General features: G+C 30.8%; 1 protein-coding gene across 2 annotated transcripts; it reads left to right on the top strand.

Annotated features, from left to right (window-relative positions):
• The first annotated feature begins 14,569 nt into the window (after positions 1-14,569).
• LOC105778004 (protein ELF4-LIKE 4) lies at positions 14,570-16,097 on the top strand. Of its 2 annotated transcripts, XM_012601549.2 has the most exons (3): positions 14,570-14,979; positions 15,269-15,413; positions 15,514-16,097. In XM_012601549.2, exon 3 carries the CDS (start codon positions 15,525-15,527, stop codon positions 15,873-15,875), a length of 351 nt encoding a protein of 116 aa, XP_012457003.1. In that variant the 5' UTR covers positions 14,570-14,979; positions 15,269-15,413; positions 15,514-15,524; the 3' UTR covers positions 15,876-16,097. The 2 variants fall into 2 exon arrangements, with proteins under 2 accessions (XP_012457003.1, XP_052477583.1); XM_052621623.1 differs by lacking the exon at positions 15,269-15,413 and having other exon boundaries at positions 14,576-14,979.
• Positions 16,098-23,317: the final 7,220 nt, after the last annotated feature.

Here is a 23,317-nt window from a genome sequence, read left to right as displayed (position 1 = left end):
CAAAGTCGTAGATTTACTTCTAATTCAAATGCAATCCGATCAAGCTTTTGTTAAGCTAGCGGAGGGACCAATTGGACATATACAATTAGACTCTAGTAATTGTAATTATGCCCAAAAGTACTGTTCAGATAATTCGCAATTACTTAATCATGGAGTCAATCCACAAAAAAAACCATGATTGAAAATTTCTTATTGTATACTTTTTATGAAAGTAATTCATCTAATTGTTTTATTCCATGACCTCGTCATGTGTGTGTTACATTCATATGATATCCTTCATTCCTTTGACTACTGTTAACAAATGACTGTGATAAATTAATCGTTCGAAATGAGATGATATCATTAACTCTTTAATTGAGCTATGAATTCCAATATTGCTAGTAAAGTCATGCCATACACAAATCCTGTACCCAACATACCAACTATCGGCTCGATCATCTTTAGAGCATAAACATCTACTTATATTAAAGCATATGAGTTACATACGCATGGTTAGTGACTAACTCAGGATTTAGGTAAATCACACCATGAATGTCACCAGTGAACTAATTCATGAACAAATTCATAATTAATTTATCTTGAGTCCAGTTCAATGTATCATTTTTCCAATGAATACATCTATGCCTTTACTTGTGGAGTCAACTGCTCTGATAGTCAAGACTAGTCATCTCCTCAATTGGAATTGTAGACTACATAATAATCATTTTCAATATTTGAATCAAATGCTCACTTTGATTCTTTTACGGGATTACGAATTCGTTTAGATTATCTGTTGAAGTAAGTTGTCTTTCTTGCAATATAAACATTCTTACAATGCCACTTATCATTAGTTTGAACTTAGACAATCAATGAGCTAATATGTGCTTGCCACAATTTCGCTATGCATGAAAAATATGAAAGAAAAAAAATACAAAAGGCATAATAGTGAAATGTGAAATTTATCTATTCATCATTCAAATACATAGAAAACAATTATATGTTTACTACAATATGGGTACATTTCCCAACAGAATGGTGGTCTTCAATCTTCAAGTTTGTTGGAGGTATCACGATTCCAAGGTTTGGATATCGCGATACCCTTTCTTTTGGTGTCGTTTTCACTCGTTTTCAACCTCCAACACGTCCCTACACCACTCAACCACATGTTAGGCCCCCCAATGATACTATCGACCAAATAGGGTCACTAAATGAGTAAAAACGATACATTTACACTTATTAACTTAAAATCTAAAAATTACAAAAAAAAACTACAAAAAAGATACTACTTTGCTTGAGAATAAGCTCCTTAAGTATACCGGGAAACCTAATTTGCCATATCAAATTATGACAGATTAGGGAGTCACTCGTTCCGATGCCCAAGACAAGACATCTCTCCAATTGGACTTGGTAGATGACATATTAGTCTTTCAATCGGTTTGCTCATTTTCGATTAGACTAAGGATATGTTTAAGTTCGTCTACTAATATAAGTTGTCTTTCCGTTAGGGGTGAGCAAAACTTTATTCGATTCAAAAAAATCGAAAAAAATTCAAATTTCGAGTTAACCGAATCGAGTTATTCAAATTATTTGTCAACTCGAATAAATAATTCGAGTTTCGAGTTCGAATCTAGTTGAATTTTACTATTCGAATAACAGATTGGTGTAAATACCCTTTTGGTCCTTGTTAAGTTTGAAAATGAAAAATTTGGTCTCTCTCAACAAAAAATTCAAAATAATTTTAAAAATTCAAAATAATTTTAAAATTCAAAATATTTATAAAATTTAAAATATATATATTTTTAAAATTATAAAAATTTCAACAAAAATTCTAAAAATATATAAAGAAAGTTAAAAAATTAAAAGAAATTTAGAATAATAATTTTGAGACCTAAATAAGAATTAATGATTCAAGTTTATCATACTAAAATATATTTTTTTATTTTGCTTTGAAAAAGTTTTCAAATATATATATGGTTTCAAATTTATGTGCTCTAACATGAAATTAGTTATATTGTAATAAGATTTTAATTTGACATGTCTAATTTTTTTAATTTAACTTGAACAGTTTCACTCGATTCGATTCGACTCGACTTGAATTCCATTTCACTTGACTCGATTTGAAAAAAAATTCAAATTGAGTTAGGATGATAAAATAGGACTCATCAACTCAATTAACTTGAAAAGTTTTCACTCGATTTGATCGAACACTTACCCCTACTTTCCGTATTACGATCCGACCACGTAATATCGCTTAGTATTAGTTTAAAAATTAGACAACCAATGAGCTAATATTTGCTTCTATTTTGCTTTGCATGCAAAAACCACATGAGGACAATTATATAAAATATATTAATGTAATCCATGAATTATTTTATTAATCAGTTTGTTCGAAAAAATTACAAATTTACAAACGAATATACTATACTCAGGACACCAGATCCAACAAGATGCTCATCATCATGACCACTGCTCCCCAAAAGAATTTCAATTTATGACAATTGTTTTATGATGCTTCATCTTCTCCAGTGGATAAGCCTTTAAGGGACCCTCAAATCATGCCTCGCAAAAGGCCATTTTATGATCTCCCACGCGACTTGGGAGGGGTATTGTTATATCCCTTCGTCAAGAAGACACGTGTCAAGCCTAAGAGGCATTGTTGACTACGCATTGATTTTTTGAGCATGACCTCGCATCCCACCTCAAACAAAACCAACCACCCCAGCTTAAGCGTAAATGCTATCCTAATGTGAACACACTTCCAATTCCATAAGGAGCCTATTTAGGTTTGACTACCTCATATTGATAGAATCCCATGATATGTGCTTATGATTATCCGTTATACATTTAATGAGTGTAATAGGCCAATTTTGGCCTGGCTAAAAAACCATTTACATAGCCCAAAATTCGGCCCAATAAGGCCTAAATTGCTAACCCTAATCTGCTAGCCCAAAAAACACAAAAGGTATAGCAGAAACCCTAGTAGCCGCCGCAGCAATCTCACCCTCGCACGCCGCCGCAAATGGTGCGCATGCGCTCCTCCAAGCATGTACCTGCAAAAGGCAACAAGCAGTATAGACAAGAAAATCAAAAAATCGCAAATCAAGCAGATAATATAATGATTTTTTCCCTTTATTTTCTTGTTTCAATATGGTTTTAAAAAGCCAATTAAAATCTGTAAAAGGGGGGGATTTTGGGGGGTGGAAAAGAGATGAAATACATAGACTAAACATAGTGAGGAATAAAATAAAACAGAAGGTGAATCACCACTGTTAATTTCTTTTTTTTGTTTGATTCGCTTTACTACAATTATTTTTTTAACGTTTACGGATTGGTTAAGAAAAGAAACGAAAAGCAAGAGCTTACCTTAGCAGCGCCGTAGAACCCTCGTCACCCCGTCGCGGTTGGAGGTTGAAGGAGGGTTGGGGCTGAACGGCAGCACCCATGGGTTAGAGAAACCCTAAAAGAAACATTTTCCGCTTCAGGGGAAAAAACAAAACATTTCCCTAAATTTTTCTTTTTTTTAATTAAAACAGGTAAAACGGTGCCGTTTAAGAGGCTAGATCCGCGCGTCAACCCGACCCATAGCGTGGTCGCGTTGCTCGCCTAAATGGTATATTCTTGTGATTAAGCCCTTCCTTTTGCGATGCGTTTAATCAAGTCCGATTGTTTTTTTAATTTGGCCCAAATATTTTACCCGTGTGACGTTTTAATCCAATGCTGCGTAGCGTTTAGGAAGGGCGGATTAATTTCCCTTTTGGTCCTTCAGATTATGCGCATTTTGCAAATCTGTCCTTTTGTTTTAATTTGCTTTCGTTTTTTTAATTTTGTTTTGATTTCAACTTAATCCTTTGCATTTGTTTTACTAATTAAATTTAATATTAGTTTTATTATTATTGTTGTTATTATTATTATTATTATTACTATATATATACATACGCATTTTTTACAATAATATATATATACATGCATTTGTTTAAAAAACTTTTATAAACACATGCACATATTATATATATATTTATTATTATTCTATTTATGTAACTTTTATATACATATATATACATTTACATTTTATATACATATACATTTTTATTTCCTAACTTTTATATGCATATATATATATATATATATATATATATACTTTTATTTTTTTACTTTGATAAATATGTATATACGTATGTTTTCTTATATTATTCTTCATGTTTTTATATATATTTCTAAATTAATTAATTTCAATATATGTAATTATTATTATTATTTGTTTTACATATATATGTAATTATCTTTTTATAATCTATATATATATGTATATAATTATTTTTATATATATGTACATGTATATATTTTGTACTTTTTTCTCTTTATATATATTTTTTGTTTATTTCCTTCATTTGCTTATTGATTTATGTTTTCATTTATATTTGTTCATTTGATACTTTACATGCCGTTGTTTTTTATGTACATTAATTTCGTTTATTTCTATGCCATTGTTGTATTTATTATTGTATTTTACACTTAATGTAGCATTACATCATTTTTTTTACTCGATTTTAAAATTTTCAAAATTGAGATAATACTCGTATTTAAGATTTTCAAGGAAATTGAGCCCTAACGTATTGGGTTCCAATTTTCTTCGTTAAATCTAACAATCGAGAATTACTCATTAATCAAAAAATAAAATGAAAAGCTTGTTGTCGGGAATTTAATATGTTGTATCCTAACGTATTGGATGTGACGTATTGATTTCTCGAGACAAAGATTTTAAAAAATAATAATAACAAAGGAAATATTCCAAGTTTAGGATTTTGAGAAATTGTGCCCTAACGTATTGGGTCACGATTTCTTTATAAATCTTAAACAAATGAATATTCTTTTAAATTTTATTACACGAGTATTTTGGACTAATTCATTTTTGAGGAATTAGAATGTCGTGCCCTAACGCATTGGGTGTGACATATTCTTTCTCCGAAATGATAAGAGTCTTAATAAGTAATGTTTTTTTAAGTTTTTATTAAAAATCATATTTTTAAATTTTCGACATTAAGACACTAATTAATTAACTAGGTACCAATTTTAGGCGTTACGAGGGTGCTAATCCTTCCTCGTACGTAACCGACTCCCGAATCCATTTTTCTAAAACTCGTAGACCAAAGCTATTGTTTAGGTGATCCAATCACACCTCAATAAAAGATTGGTGGCGACTCCCAATTTTTGTTTTTTTAAAGTCGACAACTAATTTGTTTTTTTTCCTCAAAATAAAAAAATGGTTTCGACAATGAGATTAAACATTTATCTAGTCATATCATATCAATGGACAAATGGATGTTTCTTATAAAACCCTAGAAAACTATTAATAAGGGATAAACCTTTTAGCACCTTAAAGTTACTCTGAGCACTTGTCTTTGTTCCGGCTCTTGGCCTCTACAGGTGAATTGACTTCCATTACCCACATTGATTTCCTCTTTGCCCTCCTCCCTTGTACTCTGTATCAACAAAAATGTTTAATAAAAAATTAAAAATCCTATCACTTGTACGCGTGTAGAAACCATGAACCTAAAACATAAATATGTGTTTAAAATTAATATGTAATAAATAATGAAACTTATGATTTAAAATTAATTAATCATAATAATACATGAGATATGTATAAAATTAAAATAAAAATTACATTAAATCGTTTGAGTTAAATAAATAAAATTTAAACACATAAATATATTATATTAACAGTATTAAATATACTATAATTATTTATTATGATATGTGATTAATCGTGAATTAGTAATTAAAGCTAAGTAATACAAGTTGAAATCCTGTTATTCCACCTGTTATAAAAAAAATCGAATTTTACTATTCATCAAACACCTTGAAAAGATGGAAGTAAATTTGATACTTTAAAAAATTTAAGCAACGCAAGTACTAAATACAGTAAACTTTTGTATTTATTTTCGTGATTTATGATGACTTAGAAATAATGACTATTTTTTTAAAAAAATATTTTTCACAAATGAAATTTGTTTACTTGCATAATTTCCTAGTTTTCTTAAAATTTGTTTTCTAAAATTGGATGAAAAATCCAAAACACAAAAGTAGTTGAGAGCTCGGCTTCGACCTAAGAAGAGATCATAAAATAATTTCTTAGGGGGAAATTTGGTTAATTCATTACTCCAAAAGGCAAAACATGTTATGTCTATGGTTAAAATTTGTTATTAGTCATTGTACTTTACGAAAGTTATTGATTTAGTCCCTCTATATTAATTTCATTAATTTCGAATTGGTGAATTTTAGTCCTTGTACTTTTTGAGTTTTGAAATTTTAGTATTTACCCAAATAATAGCAGTTAAATTAATTTTGTTAAATTCAAATATTGGTCTTATACTATGCAGACAGTTGTAAATTTAGCCCATATTCTTCAATTGAATCCTTCTAAGTCCCTATCCTTTTTGAACTCTGAAATTTTAGTCTAGGCAAAAATAACAATCGCTATTCCATTAAATGGATTTTTTTAGCGAGTACTATATAGAAATAACAAGTTGACATAGCATTGCACGCAAAATAATTTTGGAAATACCATAATTTAACTTAATGAGTTTAATAGTTATCATTTGGTGATGACTAAAATTTTAAAATTTGAAAAGTACAATGACTAAAAATGACCAATTTAAACTACAAGGACTAAATCCAAAACTTTCATAAAGTACTGGGACTAATGGCAGAATTTAACCTGTATATTTTAGAATATTTGTATATGTCAGACCGCATGCAGTTTTTAGTGATCTATTTATATGTGTTATGGACCGATTGCGTGCTAAACTTTTTTGGGCTGTCAGCGCACTTGCAAAAATATATCTATAAAAATGTTGTAAGAAAATTTAAGTTTGGACTGAAATCGTAAAAATTGAAGGTTTAGGGATTTTGGTGTATCAGTTTCAACATGTGAATTCATTTTAAGTTTATTTTTTAAGGCTATAATGTTAAATAACTTTCGAAAATAATTTGGAATAAGCAAAAAAAACTCATTTTATATTTCTTTTATTTCAATTCAAATGTTAATACATGTCTTCTTTAGGGTGTAGTAAAATAAAATAAAGTATTTCTAGTCTACCTCTATGTTCCACTACCGGAGTTATGAATCAATATTATTATTTTTAAATATGAGTGTTACAATAGAACACTTTAAGTTTCCGGACTGAACTTAAGAGATTGTCGAGTGGTAAATACGTTTATCAAGTTAATTACAAATTAAACAATTACTAATTAATCGAGTCAGAAATTCTCAGTACAAGTTCAAGTAAAATAAGATTTGAGCTATATCTAAATTAACAAATAAAAATACCCAACTAACTTTCTTCCTTTTTTCCTAGAAATAATGCAAATAAATTGAAATAATGGTTGAATGAGTCATGGATTATTAACTAAGCTAACAAATCTATGATGATTATATTGTTTACTACTCCTAAATAGGAATCTCCTCACGGTCTCTTCCTAAACTAGAAGATATCACCTAAGCTCTCCTCTCCGTCTCACTTAGGCATATAGATCTCCTCTTGATCTCACTATTCGGCACAAGTGTATCAAAGTCCTACACGATAGAGTCTCCTCTTGGTTTCGTCTATTTAAATATTCCACTAGAGGCGTCAATTCTAGTTTAATATGCAATTTAATGCATTTGAACAAACAATCCATCAAGACATAAATAATAACTTAACTAAGTAACCCACTCATTAATCAACCAATAAAACAATCCGGCACATGATTAAAATATACAATTCTACATAAGCATTTTAATATATCTCCATCCACAATGTTCCAGCAAAATTGAAGAAATAAAACATTACAACAAAAAAGAAAGAAAGAAAAGAATAGAACATAAAAAAAAATGAAAACTTAAACTAAGAACTATGAAACTAAGGAGAAAATGTTTAGCCAACAAAATCTTTAATCAAAAGCTTATAAAGTAGTATTTATAGTCTACTAACATTTAACTTAGCTTGACCATTATGCCTTTAAATGAAAAAAGACTTAAGCTTATTTGGACATAAAATTGCCCCTGTAGTTTTTCACTCGTCAGGCAGTGATATCGCGATATCCAAAACAGTATTGAAATTGGAAGTCTTGGGAGTCTCGGTATGGTGTATTGAGAGAACTTTTTTGCCGTGGTGGCAGTCGATCCGTGGTGCTAGCATTAAGCTGATTAGTGGGAATGGGTTATAATTGATTCAATTTTTCCATATGGTGTATTTGAAAAGATGATTTTAGGCGGATTGTGGTCATTTAACAATTGCTGTCTCTTTATTCACAAGCTGGCTTATGGGGAGAATCCGAAGGATGTCAATTTTCATCATGCGGATTTTTGGTTCCAAGTTCATGATCTGCCGTCTAGGTTCACATCGGAACCTTTGGCAAGGAATTTAGGTAATGTTATGGGCTCTTTTTTAGATTATGATGCTAGTAGTAGAATGAATGTGTTTAGTATTTTTATGAGGATCTGTGTTCGTTTGGACATTCATCAACCGTCGATTAGAAAAAAGAAATTGAGAAAGCAGGGGTCTTTTTTTTCGAGGTCAATTATAGTTACAAGAGGCTTTCCCTTGTATGTTGTTTGTGCAGGATAATAGGCCATAGTGATTCAAGCTCACAAAAATTACTTGATTCACCACAAGGGGAGCTTGTAAAGGGGTGGCCAGAAGAGATACGAGCTGAGGTCCGACATTGGAATCGGAAGAGATCACTGTAATGGAGGCATGATTTTGGATGGAAAGATAATCATGGGACGACAAATCAGGTCGAATCACAAGGATCCAAGGGTGAAGGGAGCGAATCCCGCATCCAAAACAGGTGTATTAATTATCTAAAGTAGTCGAGTTTCAACATGACTGGTGAGGTGAACGAATGGGGCCAAGAAGTCACGAGTGAATAACAAATGACTGGGCTGTCGGTTGGTCAAGATGATCTCGTATGAGATGAAGAACAGGCAAAAGAAAGCAACGTTATGGATGCAGAAGAAGCGACTCAGGCCTGGTTCAAATAGTTCAACCCAGTCTGCTAATGTTTTGGGCATCTTTACCTTTACTCAATCTTTTGTATCGGCTGGTTTCCTATAAGAGACTCGTCGAAAGCCATGATTTGTATTGCCTGGAATTGCTAGGGACTAGGTAATCCCCGTGCAGTACCTACTCTCACGGAGCTTGTCCAGTCAAATAAATCTAGTATTTTGTTTTCTTTTGAGACTATAGTAAATTATAATAAAATTGAAGAATTATACATTTTTTTTACGGTTTGATTCTTGCTTTTGTATGGACTGTCTTGGTTGTAGTGGCGATATTTTGGAATTCTACTATTAATGTTTCTATTTTTGGATATTCTCATAATCACATTGATGTTGTTATTGAGTTAGATGATGGATTTCAACGGAGACTCACTTATTTTTACGATTTTTCAGAGCCAAACAAAAAATGTGATTTTTGGTCTTTGCTTCAATATTTGGCTTCATTTAACTCCCTTCCATGGATGTGTTTTTGGACATTTTAATAATTTTTTGTTGTTAGTTAATGATAATAAAAATGGCGTTGATTATCCCATATCTTGGTTTGATTGATTTTGAAATTGTATTTTATATTGTAATTTATATAATTTCATATTGTCATGGAATGACTCGATCGGGCTTTTGTAAATGATGCTTGGGTGCAATGTTATTCATTTCATAAGCTTTTTAACCTTATATGTCCTACTTTGGATCATTCTCTTATCAAATTGGTGGCTAGAGTTAAGTTCTCAACAACCAAGGCTCATTGGTTCAAGTTTGAAATTTCTTGGCTTAGCGAAACAGGTTTCTTTGATGTTGTTTCTGAAGCTTGGTCGGGGGTTCCGAATGGAATTGTTTCTACTAAGTTAAGTAACTATGTTGCTTCTCTCTATCAATGGAAAACCACGTTGGAGGGTAATTTTAGCTCCCGCATCAAGGCTTTGAAAGATCATCCATCCAGGGTGCGCTTTGTAAGGAATAATGACAACGAGGTTTTGAAGCTAAGTTCTGAGCTAAATTCATTGCTTGCGCAAGAGGAGGTCTTTTGGAAACAGTAGGCAAAGGTTTTATGGATGCGTCATGGTGATGCAAATACAATTTTTTTTCAAGCTCAGGTGAGTAAAAGGAAATGGGCGAGTTATATATTTATGCTCTATGATGATGAGGGACATAAATGCACTGATAAGGTGGGTATGCATTCTATAAATTATCCATGAGTCGGGTCACTTGGCCTAAAGCCCATCTGAAAAATGGGAGGGTTTGGGAAAAAAAGAGGCTCGTTTAAAAAATAGGTCAAGCCTCGAGTAAGGTTTTCTTAACCCAGGCATGGCTCAGCCCGAATTTGAAATACTTTTTTTTTTGTTTTTCCATATTTTGTTGTTGTTTTCCCACTGTTTTGCTACCATTTCACTATTATGTTGGTACTATTTTGCTGTTAATGTTTGGATATTGTATAACACTTATTTTATTGTTAATTTTGTTACTATTTTAGAGGTGTTTGCTTGTTAAATTGCACTTATCTCAGTGTTATTTAAGTATAAACATTTTTTTAATTTATTAGGAAAAAATATTTTAATATTTTTAATGCATTTGGTGTATTATATATATTTTTAAAATTTTTATATAAAAAAATTAATACAGACATACCGGGCATGAGCTTGACTTCCCTTTCGAACTAAAAGTAGATATGCTCATTAGGTTCGTCGGTTGGCTTCTCTTCAACAATAGTCAAAATGTGTGTCAGCTTTTCAATTAAAAAGACAAGCTTGTTTTAACACAAAATTGTCTTTGCAAATTTTTTCATTCGTCAAGCTTGGGTATTGCAATACCCACAACAGTCTTGAGATTGGGAGTCTTGGGGGTCTTGGTATCACGATACCATTGTAGATGGTCTCGATTCTCTTCATTTTAGCACTATCAGAGATATCACGATTTCTATGCTTTGATATCACGATACCCCTTCTAGATGATGTTTTCTTCACGCTCGGGCCATTATCGACTATTTACAGCCCTCAATCCACTCGTTAGGTTCTCCATGACATGATTAACCAATTAGGGTCTCAAAAAATGACTTAATAGAGAGTCTAATTTCATATATTAAATTACGGCAGGTTAGTGCTCATCAGGATGCAAGGTTGGTGCTTTCTTTCTATGCCTGAGTCTCTTTCTAGTAGAATTTACAAAGCTAGATACTTCCTAAGTTGTAGGTTTCTTGATGCATCTGAAGGTGCATCATCTTTTTTTTTTATTTGGAAGAGTATTCATAAGGCCATTACAGTGATTTCTAAAGGGGTTCGATGAAGAGTTGGTGATGGAAAGCTAATAAGTTTTCAATGACCTTTGGATTTGCGATGATGAAATTCTTTTTTATTAATTCCATTCCCAGTGAGGGATGTGAGCATTTAAAGGTAAATGATTTAATTCACACAAATGGTATGACTTGGGATTCAGATATGGTTGAGGGGCTTCTAACACCATATGATGCAGGTCGTGTCTTTGCATGCCGATTAGCTGGTCGTTGGGTGTTGATCGACTTGTTTGTACTTCCCTCCTAATGGTAAGTATACAGTAAAATATGCTTATAAAGTGGCGTTGGATATATTTACTAGTTATGAGAGTTTTCATGTTGATGGTCCTTGGAAAGTTCTATGGAACGAAGTGTTGTTGGCTACAATTAAAGTATATCTCTAGCATTGTTTGCGAGGTTTCATCCAGTGTAATAGCCAGCTTGTTAATCGTGGAATCCATGTTGATCCTCTTTGCTTTCGATGTCGCCAAGTTGAAGGAAGATATTAATCACGCCCTTTTACAGTGTTCATATGCCAGAGTTGTTTGGGATTTGTTGGGGATGGGTTTGTATTTGAGGTCGTTTCAAATTTTATTGTCACGGTCCTTGCTGATCATCGGTTTGAGCGTCAAGGGAAGCTTCTATGTACTTTTTAAAGTATTTGGCACCATCGTAACATTGCCTATGGAAGCAGGACGTGTCGACACCAAAAATTGTATTGCATCAGAAGTTGTCTTTTTACATTGTTGGTTGGTTGCTCGCTCGGTGTTTGAGTCACAATCGGTGCTTGGGTGGTAGTTGAGGGTGGCGACAACCTTAGGTGCTTCCCACCAGTAGGTAAATTAAAATATAATTTTGATGATGCTATTTTTGCTAATTGTGCTTTTATGGGATGGGCAACGATGTTGCGGAATGATACGAGAGGCTTTGTTCATTATATCACATGTTTCATGAAAAGTGATTTAAACCCCTTTTATGGCTGAAGTTCTTGTTGCACGAGAGGCTCTTTCTTAGTTAAAATCTCAACAGGTGGATGATATTTGTTTGAGACTAACTGTCAATGGCTCTGGTTTGCTTTTGCTCATAATTGTTTGGATATGTCATATCTAGGGCCGTTGATTCATGTTTTCTCTTAAATTAGTTCTAGTTTTCAGTCATTTTCTATTTATTGGATCGTAGCAGCGTTAATAAAGCTATTTATACTTTAGCGTGAACGACTTTACCTTATGCAAACTATTCTGAATTTGTTAGTTGTCTATTTTCTATCAAAGATATTTTAGTTACCGAATGTTCTGATATTCCATATAATAATGAGGGAGCTAGGTTGGGTGTATTGGGTAAGCCTAAAGGCTTAGGTTTAGTTGCTCTTCGGTTTTATCCTCTTATTTATAGTATTTCGACTAATGAAATTTTTGTTTTTCCTGTCAAAAAAATAAATAAGTAAAATGAAGTATAAAAAAAACATATGATAGTATTTCAATTAAGGTAGTAAATACCATATTGTTGTATATGTCGTTTTTTCTATTGATATTGTTATGTATCGACATGGACTTATTTGAATATATTATTTTGGGCTTGTCATTGTATAAAACATATTTATAAATACTAAAGTAATGAAAATAAATAGATTCTAAATATAAAATAATGATCAATTATATTTTTTTGGTACAATTCACACTCCCCTTATAAGAGCATATCACTATCAACACACGCACACACACACCACAAGTAAACAATTTCTAAAATTTGAACCCACAATTTTTGATATCTTTCTCCCACAACGTTTATGAATTTTTGCATTAATCATTGTCTTCATTTCATAGAACGATGCATTTCTATTAAATCTCATTGCTATTTGTTGCCGACATTCAAATACACATCCAACACTTGTTGTCAAGATGACTCCATCGAAATAAACACATACAAGAAAGTTAGCATCCATCTTCAATATTTAATCTGTCAAAAAAATAAATAAAATCTCTTAAAAATTCTCGAACGGTAACTAAATTACTTAAAAAAAATTAATGTTTCAATATGCAATTTTGCACATGAAAACTGTTTAACCACTAATCCTTATAACTAACACACTAATAATATTAATAATTTTATACTCAAAATAATACACACTAAAATTATTAATTTTACTAAAAATAATAACTAACTAACTAACTATAATAATAATACTAGTTTTTACTAACTAGTTTATTTTAGTAAATAAAAATAATAAGTAACCATAATAATAATACTAGTTTTTTGCTAACAATAATATTACTAAGTTACATCTTAATACATTAATAACATCTTAATACTAACAATAACAACAACAACAACAACAACAATAATAATAATAATACTAACTAATACTATTATTTTGAGTTTTATTAATCTTAATAACTAAACTAAAACAAAAATATTACAAAATATACAAAATAATAATAACAATATAATCAATTATTTAAAAAATACATTCTTTTCTCTTTTCTCTTCTTTCCGCAACAACTCTTCTTCTTCTTTTTTTTCTTTTGATTTTTCTCCTTCAATTTGGATAGATCTCGGTTTATAATACGAATAGTGTCTTAATCAAGATGGCACCATTGGTGCCGCCAATGGCATTGGCACCATTGGTGCCGCCAATGCCATTGGCGTGACCAAGGTGCCGTCACATCGGTCAAATTTTTTTTGCAGGTTTTTTTAAATATATTTTGGTAAATAAAAAAATTATATATTTTTTGGTAAATAAAAAAAGTTATAACATTTTGGTAATTTTTATTTTTATATTATTTTATAAAAACCCTGCTTTGTTACTATAAAATATAGAATATCGTGTTTAACTGAAATCTCTCGATTTTATTGAGCCAATTTTATTGATAGAAAATAGAGAGAAAAAAATTAAGTGATTAAATGAAGTAATTGCATTTAAACATTTACAAAACAACATAAAATAAGATAAAATAACATATAACATATAAAAAGAGAAACTATTAATAATAATTAATAAAAAATGAAAATGAAAAAAATTAGAAACTTAATTATTTAAAAAAAAAAGTTTAAAAGTTTTTTATGCCTGAAAAATATCATTGAATTTTACGGAAACTGACCATATTATAAAAATCTTTTATCCAGAAGGTCCTAATCAACTGATCCGACGGCTCTTTAACCCAGTGAAATCCAAATGTATGGTGAAGATGGAGTGACCCTTAAAACCTTTTTGATGGACACCCCAGAGAACTCCAAATACGCATTCCCAGGGAAACAAGTTGATCTCTATCACAGAGTATGAAAACCTCAGCATCACCATTAATGAGCGAGAGAGCAAGCAGAGCAAAAAGAGAAAAAAAATGAAATAAAAGTCAAGAGAGAGACAAAACAGATAGAAAGAGAGAGAGAGAACCCAACATCAACAAGAAGTTGGAAACAACGATGTAGTTGTGTCTCTCTGATTGTGTCAATCAAATCTCCCTTCTTTATATATAAATATATATATTTTCTCTTTTTCTCTTTCTTTGTTGAGTTCCATGATTTTCAGGGCCTCATCCTTGAATCCAATCTCTAGATAAAAACTGCTCAATTCTTCTTCTTTTTCTGAAAATCAAAATCAGAATCAAAATCCCATTTTGATTTTCCAGAGATTCCAGATTTGTTGCCTTTTTCTCGCCCTTTGTGTTGACCCCAAGACATATCTTTTTGTTTCCAGGTAAGAAATGGAAAATGAATATCAACTCAATATTGTATTTTATAACTGTTATTATGTTTGTGATGTTTTAATTCTAATTAAGGTAATTAATTATGTTTCTAAGTAGTCAATTTTTTGTTTTACTTTTCATTGTTTTGAGTGATATATAGTTATATATAAAGGCCATCTCTTTTGTAACGTTGTATTAAATTGCTCCAATGTTCCTTCCCCCTTCCCTTTTTTTACACAAAGATTTTGTTTTTCTTTCATAATTTCTGATGTTCTTTAAATGATGTCTTTTTATATTTAGGTTAATGATCTTTGTGGGGGATCTCTCAAAATTATGATAGCTTAGTTCTTCCTTTTACAACAAGAAGATAATAGGAAGAAAAAAAAAGTAGCTTTTTATGTGCAAAGGAGTCTGCCTTCTTTTTTAGACAACAGCAAATACCAAAGTCTGTTCTTTTCTGCTTAATACATTGCCTCTTATGCACAAACTCTCAGTCCTCTGCTTGGTTACTGGGAAAATTGTTGAAAATTTTCTACCCCTTGCAGGAATAATTGGGATGGAAGGTGATGTGTTTTCAGGGTTCAGCAATGGGACTCAAATAGATGGGAAAGTTTTGCACACATTTCAAAAGAGTTTTGTGCAGGTACAAGACATCCTAGACCAAAACAGGCTGCTAATCAATGAGATTAACCAAAACCATGAGTCCAAAATCCCAAACAACTTGAGCCGCAATGTGGGGTTAATTAAAGAGTTGAACAACAACATTAGAAGAGTAGTTGATCTGTATGCTGATCTCTCAACGTCTTACACAAGGTCAATGGAGGTTTCATCTGAAGGTGATTCATCAGCTGGCACATTCAAATCTGATGGTAAAGCTACTAGTCAGAAGAGAATCAGATCTGGGTAACAAAAAAAAAAACACAACACAACAATAACAAAAACTCAATCTTTAGTTAACATCCTAGGTAATTTGCATTTGTAATAATGTATGTGGATTTGTTTTGTTTATTATAAATTGAGTATAGGGGTTATCTTATCTGTACTTTGGCTGCAAGTTTAATTATTGTTTAAGGTGAATGCTTAACTCTGTCATTAAAAGCAGTTATGAAGCATTTTCAGTTCCATTTTATATTTTGATCTGCCTGCCTTTGATGGGAACTTTCAACAACCCCACTTTTTGTTCTTTTTCCCCCATGTTTAGTCAAAAGAGATTCCTCATATCACTGTGCCTTGTAGATTGTAATGAAGGGTTGGTATATTCTGTTTTAATAACCCAACAGATTGTTGCAGGGTTCCTCCTTTTTTAAGTTTCTAGAAGCTCCTCTTACTCATGATCCTCGCAGTTTTGGATTAGGAATCGGATCACATTTTATTTTTTTAATAAAAAGTTAGATAAATTAATTTTTGTATATTAAATTAAAGAATAAATTAATTTTTTTATTAAAAATTTCATTCATTTTTATCCTACAAGTTACTCGTAATGATATGTGAGGCCATTTTGAGTTGAAGATGCTTGTGGGACAAATTGGCCTTTTGGCTATTATGTTGTTGGCATTGACTGAGAAAACGATACCGTAGTCATGGATTCGACTGTGCCTCTGTAAACCAAATACCACCCAGGTTTGAAAAGATTTGCATCAACAAAGAAAGTTAATTGGAGTCATAGGCATCCATTCTTTTGAGGTGAAAGAGAAATTAAGTGCTGATACTGATGGTAATAATAAGAGAGAAGATTCTACCCGAGGTAGTTTAAAAGAAAGGCAGGGTCCAATGATTCAAGGTTATGTATTGTTTTTGCTTTGCATTTGCTTTTTCTATCATTACAGTTACATTTCTCCCCTCTTTTACCCACAAACACAGGCCAGTTGATAGAACAAAACAATTTTGTTAGTGGAGTGGACCCTTCACTTTTTTTTAATTTCTTAGAAGCCACTTCACTTTCTAGATTTGAGTGGAGAACCCCATGTGAATGTTTTGCTGTAATTAGCTACTTTCTGTATTGGCTATAGATATTTTGATAGCTATTGTATTGATAAATATTAAAGGAATGAGTTGTGGTTAAGGTCTTTTGTGGTAAATGTATCGTGGAGATTCCCGTATTAAAAGTTAGATTGTATTTTATTTTTTCTATTAAAATTTTTATACATTTATACTATTAAAAGGCATGTCACGTGTTCCTTATGCTGACATACAAAGAACATATTTAACACAAAAAATGGATGAATTTTTAATGAATGATCAATTTGCTTTGTGATCTAATATATAGGGATTAATTTACTAATTTTTTAAATAGAAAAGATAAAATCAATCTAACTACAAATACAGGGACCTACATAATAATTTTGCCAGCCTTTTATTAGAATTTCAATCAGGCAATCATCAGATTCGTTGATGTAATTAGCACCCAAAATAATAATAGATATTAAGGACTTAAAAGAAACGTTTATTCTTTAGATATTTGCTACTTATTAGAGATGGTTGATTTTTTTATTTGACCTAGCATCTATTTTCAAGCCAATCAAGCAAGGCAAATGGGCAAAACCCTTTTTCTGGGGGGCATCTGGGAAATATTCCACCGTTTCAACATTTTATAAATATGTTAAATAACATATGGGTGTTGACCATCCAAAAAATATGGTTTGTGACAGCTTGGACAAAATCAGACAACACAGTCTGAACTGAAACATGTGAACAGAATATATATGTGTATATATATATATATATATATATACTCTTCCTGCTTTGCACTTTCTTCATCTGGATTGGAATAACAATAGCAATGATGCCTTTCAGCTTTTGGTCATATTTTAGTAAGGGTTTTTAGATTAGTGGATCACAGATATATTAAGCTTTTCTTTCTGCTTATCTTCAACAATAAATTAATACCTAGCTGAAACTATACATTAATATGATAATGTTAAAATTTTAGGCTGATTAACACCATCTATGACTATCAGACTCATCATGCCAGTGATTAGAAAACAGATTAACAGTTCAGATGGTTTGGCAAAATCTGAAAAAAAAAAAACCATACTTTTCTCTTTTGATTAAAATGTTAATATTTTATTTGATATTTAAGTTTATTAGGTTGATATTTGTTAGTTTTTTCAATTAAGTACTGATGTTTTTATTAGAGCATATATATCAAATATTTATTGAGTCACATGAAACCATTTAGTCTAAGTACAAAATTGAACATTAAAACTAAACTTAGATACCAAACAATATACTTACCTATTAAAAATAACTATGTTTTGGATATTTTAACCAACGATGACTTTGGGCTTAAATAAAAAAGGTATTTAAATTATATCATTTTTTTGTCATAAGTGATATTTAAATTATACCCCATCACCCAAAGTGATATATAAACGATACTTTGTTACCTAAATTACCTCACCGTTTTCAAAAAAATGTCTTAGCCAATCATTTTGTGACACATGCTAAAATTTTAACTAAAAATCCAAAAATAAATAAATATTATTTCGTTAAGCTTTTCTTTTTAAATTATAAATATATTCATCTCTTTTGTCTATTACCCCAAGAACTCTAATGACGAAAAATTTAAAAAACTCATCAAAAAACCAAACTTAGTTTTCGATGACAAAATCTACCTTCAACGAGCTTATTTTCCATTTTTAAATCTCAATTTTGATTCCTTTCTCACCTCAAAAGCTGTATATATTTTTTCTTAAAACAACTTTCTCTATTCTTTTCTATATATTTTGTATAAAATAATTAATGTTGAGTGAACATTTATAAATAAAAACATATAAAATTCAAATACTAACAAAAAAAAATTGAGTAGGAAAAAATGGTAAAATGATTGGAAAGAAAAGTTATCTAATAATTAAAAAAAGTGCATAGTGGTTAGCAGGAGAGTGTAAAAATTCAAAAATTAATTAAATTAAATTTGATTATTTATTTATTTGTTTTAATTTAAAAGTATCACATGTTATAAAATAATTGGAAAGGAAATATGTTTTAACGAGTTAGGTAATTTAGGTAATAAAATATAATTTAGGAATAAAGTATAATTTAGATATGAATTTAAAAATATTTGTATTGTGATATGCAAAATTGGGTTAAATTCTAATCCTAACCCAATTAAGGATGTTCAATTATTATGGGATGAGCAATTGGAAAAATTACGTCATGTAATTAACCGTGATTGGCTTTCACTTTTCTTAAAGGTCTAATTACACCCTACCAAATTATAAAACTAATTTTTAGAATAAAATTAAAATAAATTTCTTTTATAATTACTATTTTAGTAATTGAACCTTCTAACCTATGATGTCCAATCGCATTATTACGCAATAATAACAACGGAAGTGGTCCTTATTCAAATAATATCTTTTTATTAAAATGATACTTAATGAAGGACCAAATCAAAATTATGGGTATCAGATTTGCAGGTGTAGGACATTGATTTTACTCATCAACGTTTTAATTTTTACATAGAATGTAAGGCTCAAATTGACACCCACAATTTCGATTTGAATTGTGGCTACTTAATTTTGTAAAACAATATTCTTTTTCATACCATTTGGAGAGATTTCCCCAGTTTCTTGTTAATATAATTTTCTTGTTTGTCTAAAATTTTTATGATTTTTCCCGAATTTTCTTTTAGGAAAAAGTTCCTTGCAGCATAGCAGTCTGCTACTCTTTACGGGCACTTATTCCCAACAGCGTGAGGCAACAATAGATTGAAAATTAAGGAATTTAGACTACTTTGTTGGCATGATGGGAAAAAAAGAAAGCAAAGGGGGAATGTTAAATTACGTGGGAATATAAAAGGCTTTAGAAAACGAAAGTGAAATATAGAAATAAAAATTAAAAATAGCAATGGAGGAATCACACCATAAAGAATGTAAGATTGTGTCCCTGCTCTTTTGCATCTTTCTTATTATTCTATATGTTTCTGTTTTCTTTTCCATTTTCATTTTTCGAAATTATACATAAGAGTGAAATTTAAGTTAAGTTGCGGCACCGACTCTAAATTTTGACACCGCATATCAACTAGCTAGCAGTTGATGGAGAAAAACAACAAATTTTGACAACCCCTACAATATCAAGGCTCAAATTAGTCTAGCCTTTATTCTAGAAAGACTTCTTTTTAATAGTTCAACAAGAATAACTAGATATTTTAGGCACGAATGACTGTTAGCAATTATAAATCTCGAAAGAATTAATTTTTTCATAGATATTGATGCAGACATGTTCATATTCAAGTGATTCATCACAACATACACGTGTATAAAAATGCAGCATTCTATCTGAATGTATTATAGTGAATAAGGTTGGTTTTTTTTATCGTAAGGCAAGGGCCCAAAGTTATTGCCTGCTCCTTTAATTACACCTGCTCTCTGAATTCAGCAAACATGCTTATGTTCCAGTTTTGCAGATTTCAAAGCATGTTTGATGTATGAGCTTAGAAAAGAGTATGCACAATTTCAGTGTTCACATCATCTTTAACTTGTGACGGTGAGGCGCCTTTGCAAGTCAAATCGTGAGGTCCAATGAACTCGAAATGGACAATGTCTTAGGCACTTGTATCTATTAAAAAGAGTGAAGAGAAGTACAAGAGTGTTGCAATAGAATGGCAGCAGCATTGATGCTGTAATTATGGTGTGGGGGAATTCATTCCTTAAGCTATCAGGCATCAGTAATCATTCATCTTTCTCAGCTAATTTCGTAGAATTGTCTGCCATGCATGGGGCACAATTCTAAAGCGTATGAGTATACAAAAATTAGGTGCTGTAAAACAAGCAAAAATGGGGTTCTTTTTTCTTTTTCTTTTTCTTTTTCTTTTTAAATAAAATTCGTCTAGGTTTTCTTTCTAAAGCACTACTAAAGTGGAAAACTATTATTGGAATAAGTCGTGTAAATGAGACATTAATGCTTACAAGTTATTCGAGTTTAATTCGAAAAAAATTTGAACTCGATTTAGTAATTATCGATCAAACTAAATTCGAGTTTAGTAATACTTGACTTGAACAACTCGCGAACCTTATCGAATTTTTCATATTTTTATATTATTAAATTACATTATTGCCTTTAATAGACATTATTAAGGCATAATGCCTAAAATAGCCCCTAACATTTAACTGTTTGGTCACTTTGGCCCTTTATCTCTTTTTTTTAGCACTTTAACCCCTAACATTTATTTTTTTGTCAAATTTGTCTATTTTTAATGGACATACTGACGTAACCGTTAGTTGACTAACAGTCAACATTAACCGCCAATGTGGTAGTCAAAATGTAATTAAATGTTGACGTGGCACTATCTTATCTTATATACCACGTCAGCAAATGATTTTAAAATCATTAAAAAAATCATAAAAAAAACTCTTAAACACACATGAACACAGATAAAACAATCTAAGATCCCCTAAACGAAGAACCCTAAATCTCGAATCTTCTCCCTCTCCACTGAAATTTTGCAGAAATCGAAGCTTGAAATCTAGTGGTCAGTAAAAGAATCGAAAATATTATTTGAAAATAGTGGTTGGAAGCCATCAATGGAGAGGCTGCCTTATTCGAAGTTGGTTTCTTCATCGCGAGGGGAGTTCGTTATAATGGAGAAAAAATAACATGTTTTTGTAACAAGTTAGCTCCGAGAGAGACTTTGTGGAGCGAGTTAAATCCCAGCAGAATGTAACAACCCGATAGTCATGAGTGTCAGAAAGTGTATATCTGAGACTCCGTTACCGTAAATCGGACTCGTAAATGTTTATTAAAAATATTTACGAAGCTAGTTGTGTAGTTAATTAAGTTTCGGTTAAGTGAATTTGCATAAATTAAGAGTAATTAGGTAAAATGACTAAATTGTATATAGGATAAAAATTGAATTATAGATTAAAGAAAAATTAAAGGGACTAAAGAAGCAATTATTCCATTTTTCTTAAATGAGGCGGCATAAGGTTAAAAATGTGTAAGTTTATTATATATATTATAATATAAAATCTTAATGTTTAAGTATATATATATACTATATATATATATATATATATTATAATATTAAAAGAAGTAACAAAAAGAAATAAAGAAATAAAGATAGAAAAGAAGAAAGGAGAAAGACAAGGCTAGGGGTTTTAAAGTTTTCAAGTTCAATTGGTTAGTCAATTTAGTCTTTTTTTCTTGTAATTTTATGTTTTTGAAATTCGGTGTTAAATACTATCCGACCCATGTCGAAATTTTAGAAATTATTGAGTTTTTAAGTGTTGTCTATGTTGAATAATTTTAGTATTAGGGATTAAATTGATAGATTTTTAAGTTAGAAATGAAAAGGATTGAATTGTAGAATAAATTGTAAATTTTGAGTAATAGAGACTAAATTGTGAAAATTCAAAATTTAGGGATTTAAGTGAAAATAGGAGTTAAATCTAGTTTAAAGTGGAAATTGAATGAAAATATAGAATTAAATATGAAGAAATAAAGTTTGTCTCGGTTTAGGGACTAAATTGGAATTTAGGCAAATATTGAGTAAAAATTGAAATATTTAATATGAAATTGAATTGTGTTGTATTGATGAATTTTAATTGTTTTAATTCCGTAGCTAACATCGTACCAGAATCTTCGACCAAAAAGGGGAATGATAAGATCGACGTCAGATAGCTCGAAATTTTCGGTTTGTATTTCTATAATCCGAATTTAATTATTAATTGTTGTATTTAGATTTAAAACATATGGTAAATGTCGAGGTGAGTATTCGGCACTTTGACATTGAATTGAATTAAAGTTGATTGAATGGACTGAATTGATATATATATATATATATATATATATATATATTATGAATGTATTGATTATTGAATTGAAATGAATATATATGTGCAAATATGATAATTGAATATTGGTTGTATTTGGAAAGTTAAATTAAACCCTATTAACTGTATTAGGCAGAGTCGAATATAAATGGCATGCCATAGGATTGGAAGAGTTTAGGGATTTCTTCAACTTCAAGTCGATGAGACATTGGGTGTAAATTTATTACTTCGGATTTACTTGATGAGGCACTGGATGCCAATTTACTTCGGTATAACCGATGAGACACTGGGTGTCAATTTACTACTTCGAATTATCCGATGAGGCACTGGGTGCCAAACTGGTGTGTTTGGTTAGATTCGTGTATCCGTCCGAGTCCGAGTCGTGTTAATAGAGGTAATTAAATAAAACAGTATTATGATTGATATGGTATGTGAATTGAAAATGAAATAGTGAATTGAAATATGAAAATGAAATACATAAATTATGTGTCCATGAATTGGATATGAAATGAGTAATGTTATTGTTAAATGATATATGGATCAAATAGTGAAAAGCTATTATATAGCAATTGATGGA

The sequence above is a fragment of the Gossypium raimondii genome, chromosome 10 (genome assembly GCF_025698545.1).
Source record: "Gossypium raimondii isolate GPD5lz chromosome 10, ASM2569854v1, whole genome shotgun sequence".
Lineage (NCBI taxonomy): Eukaryota > Viridiplantae > Streptophyta > Magnoliopsida > Malvales > Malvaceae > Gossypium > Gossypium raimondii.
The sequence above is the reverse complement of the archived record's forward strand: the minus strand, read 5'-3'. Positions and strand labels throughout refer to the sequence as shown.

Bases quoted from the DNA above. Each gene is read 5' to 3' on its own strand.
- LOC105778004 (XM_012601549.2), top strand. From the start codon at position 15,525: ATGGAAGGTGATGTGTTTTCAGGGTTCAGCAATGGGACTCAAATAGAT.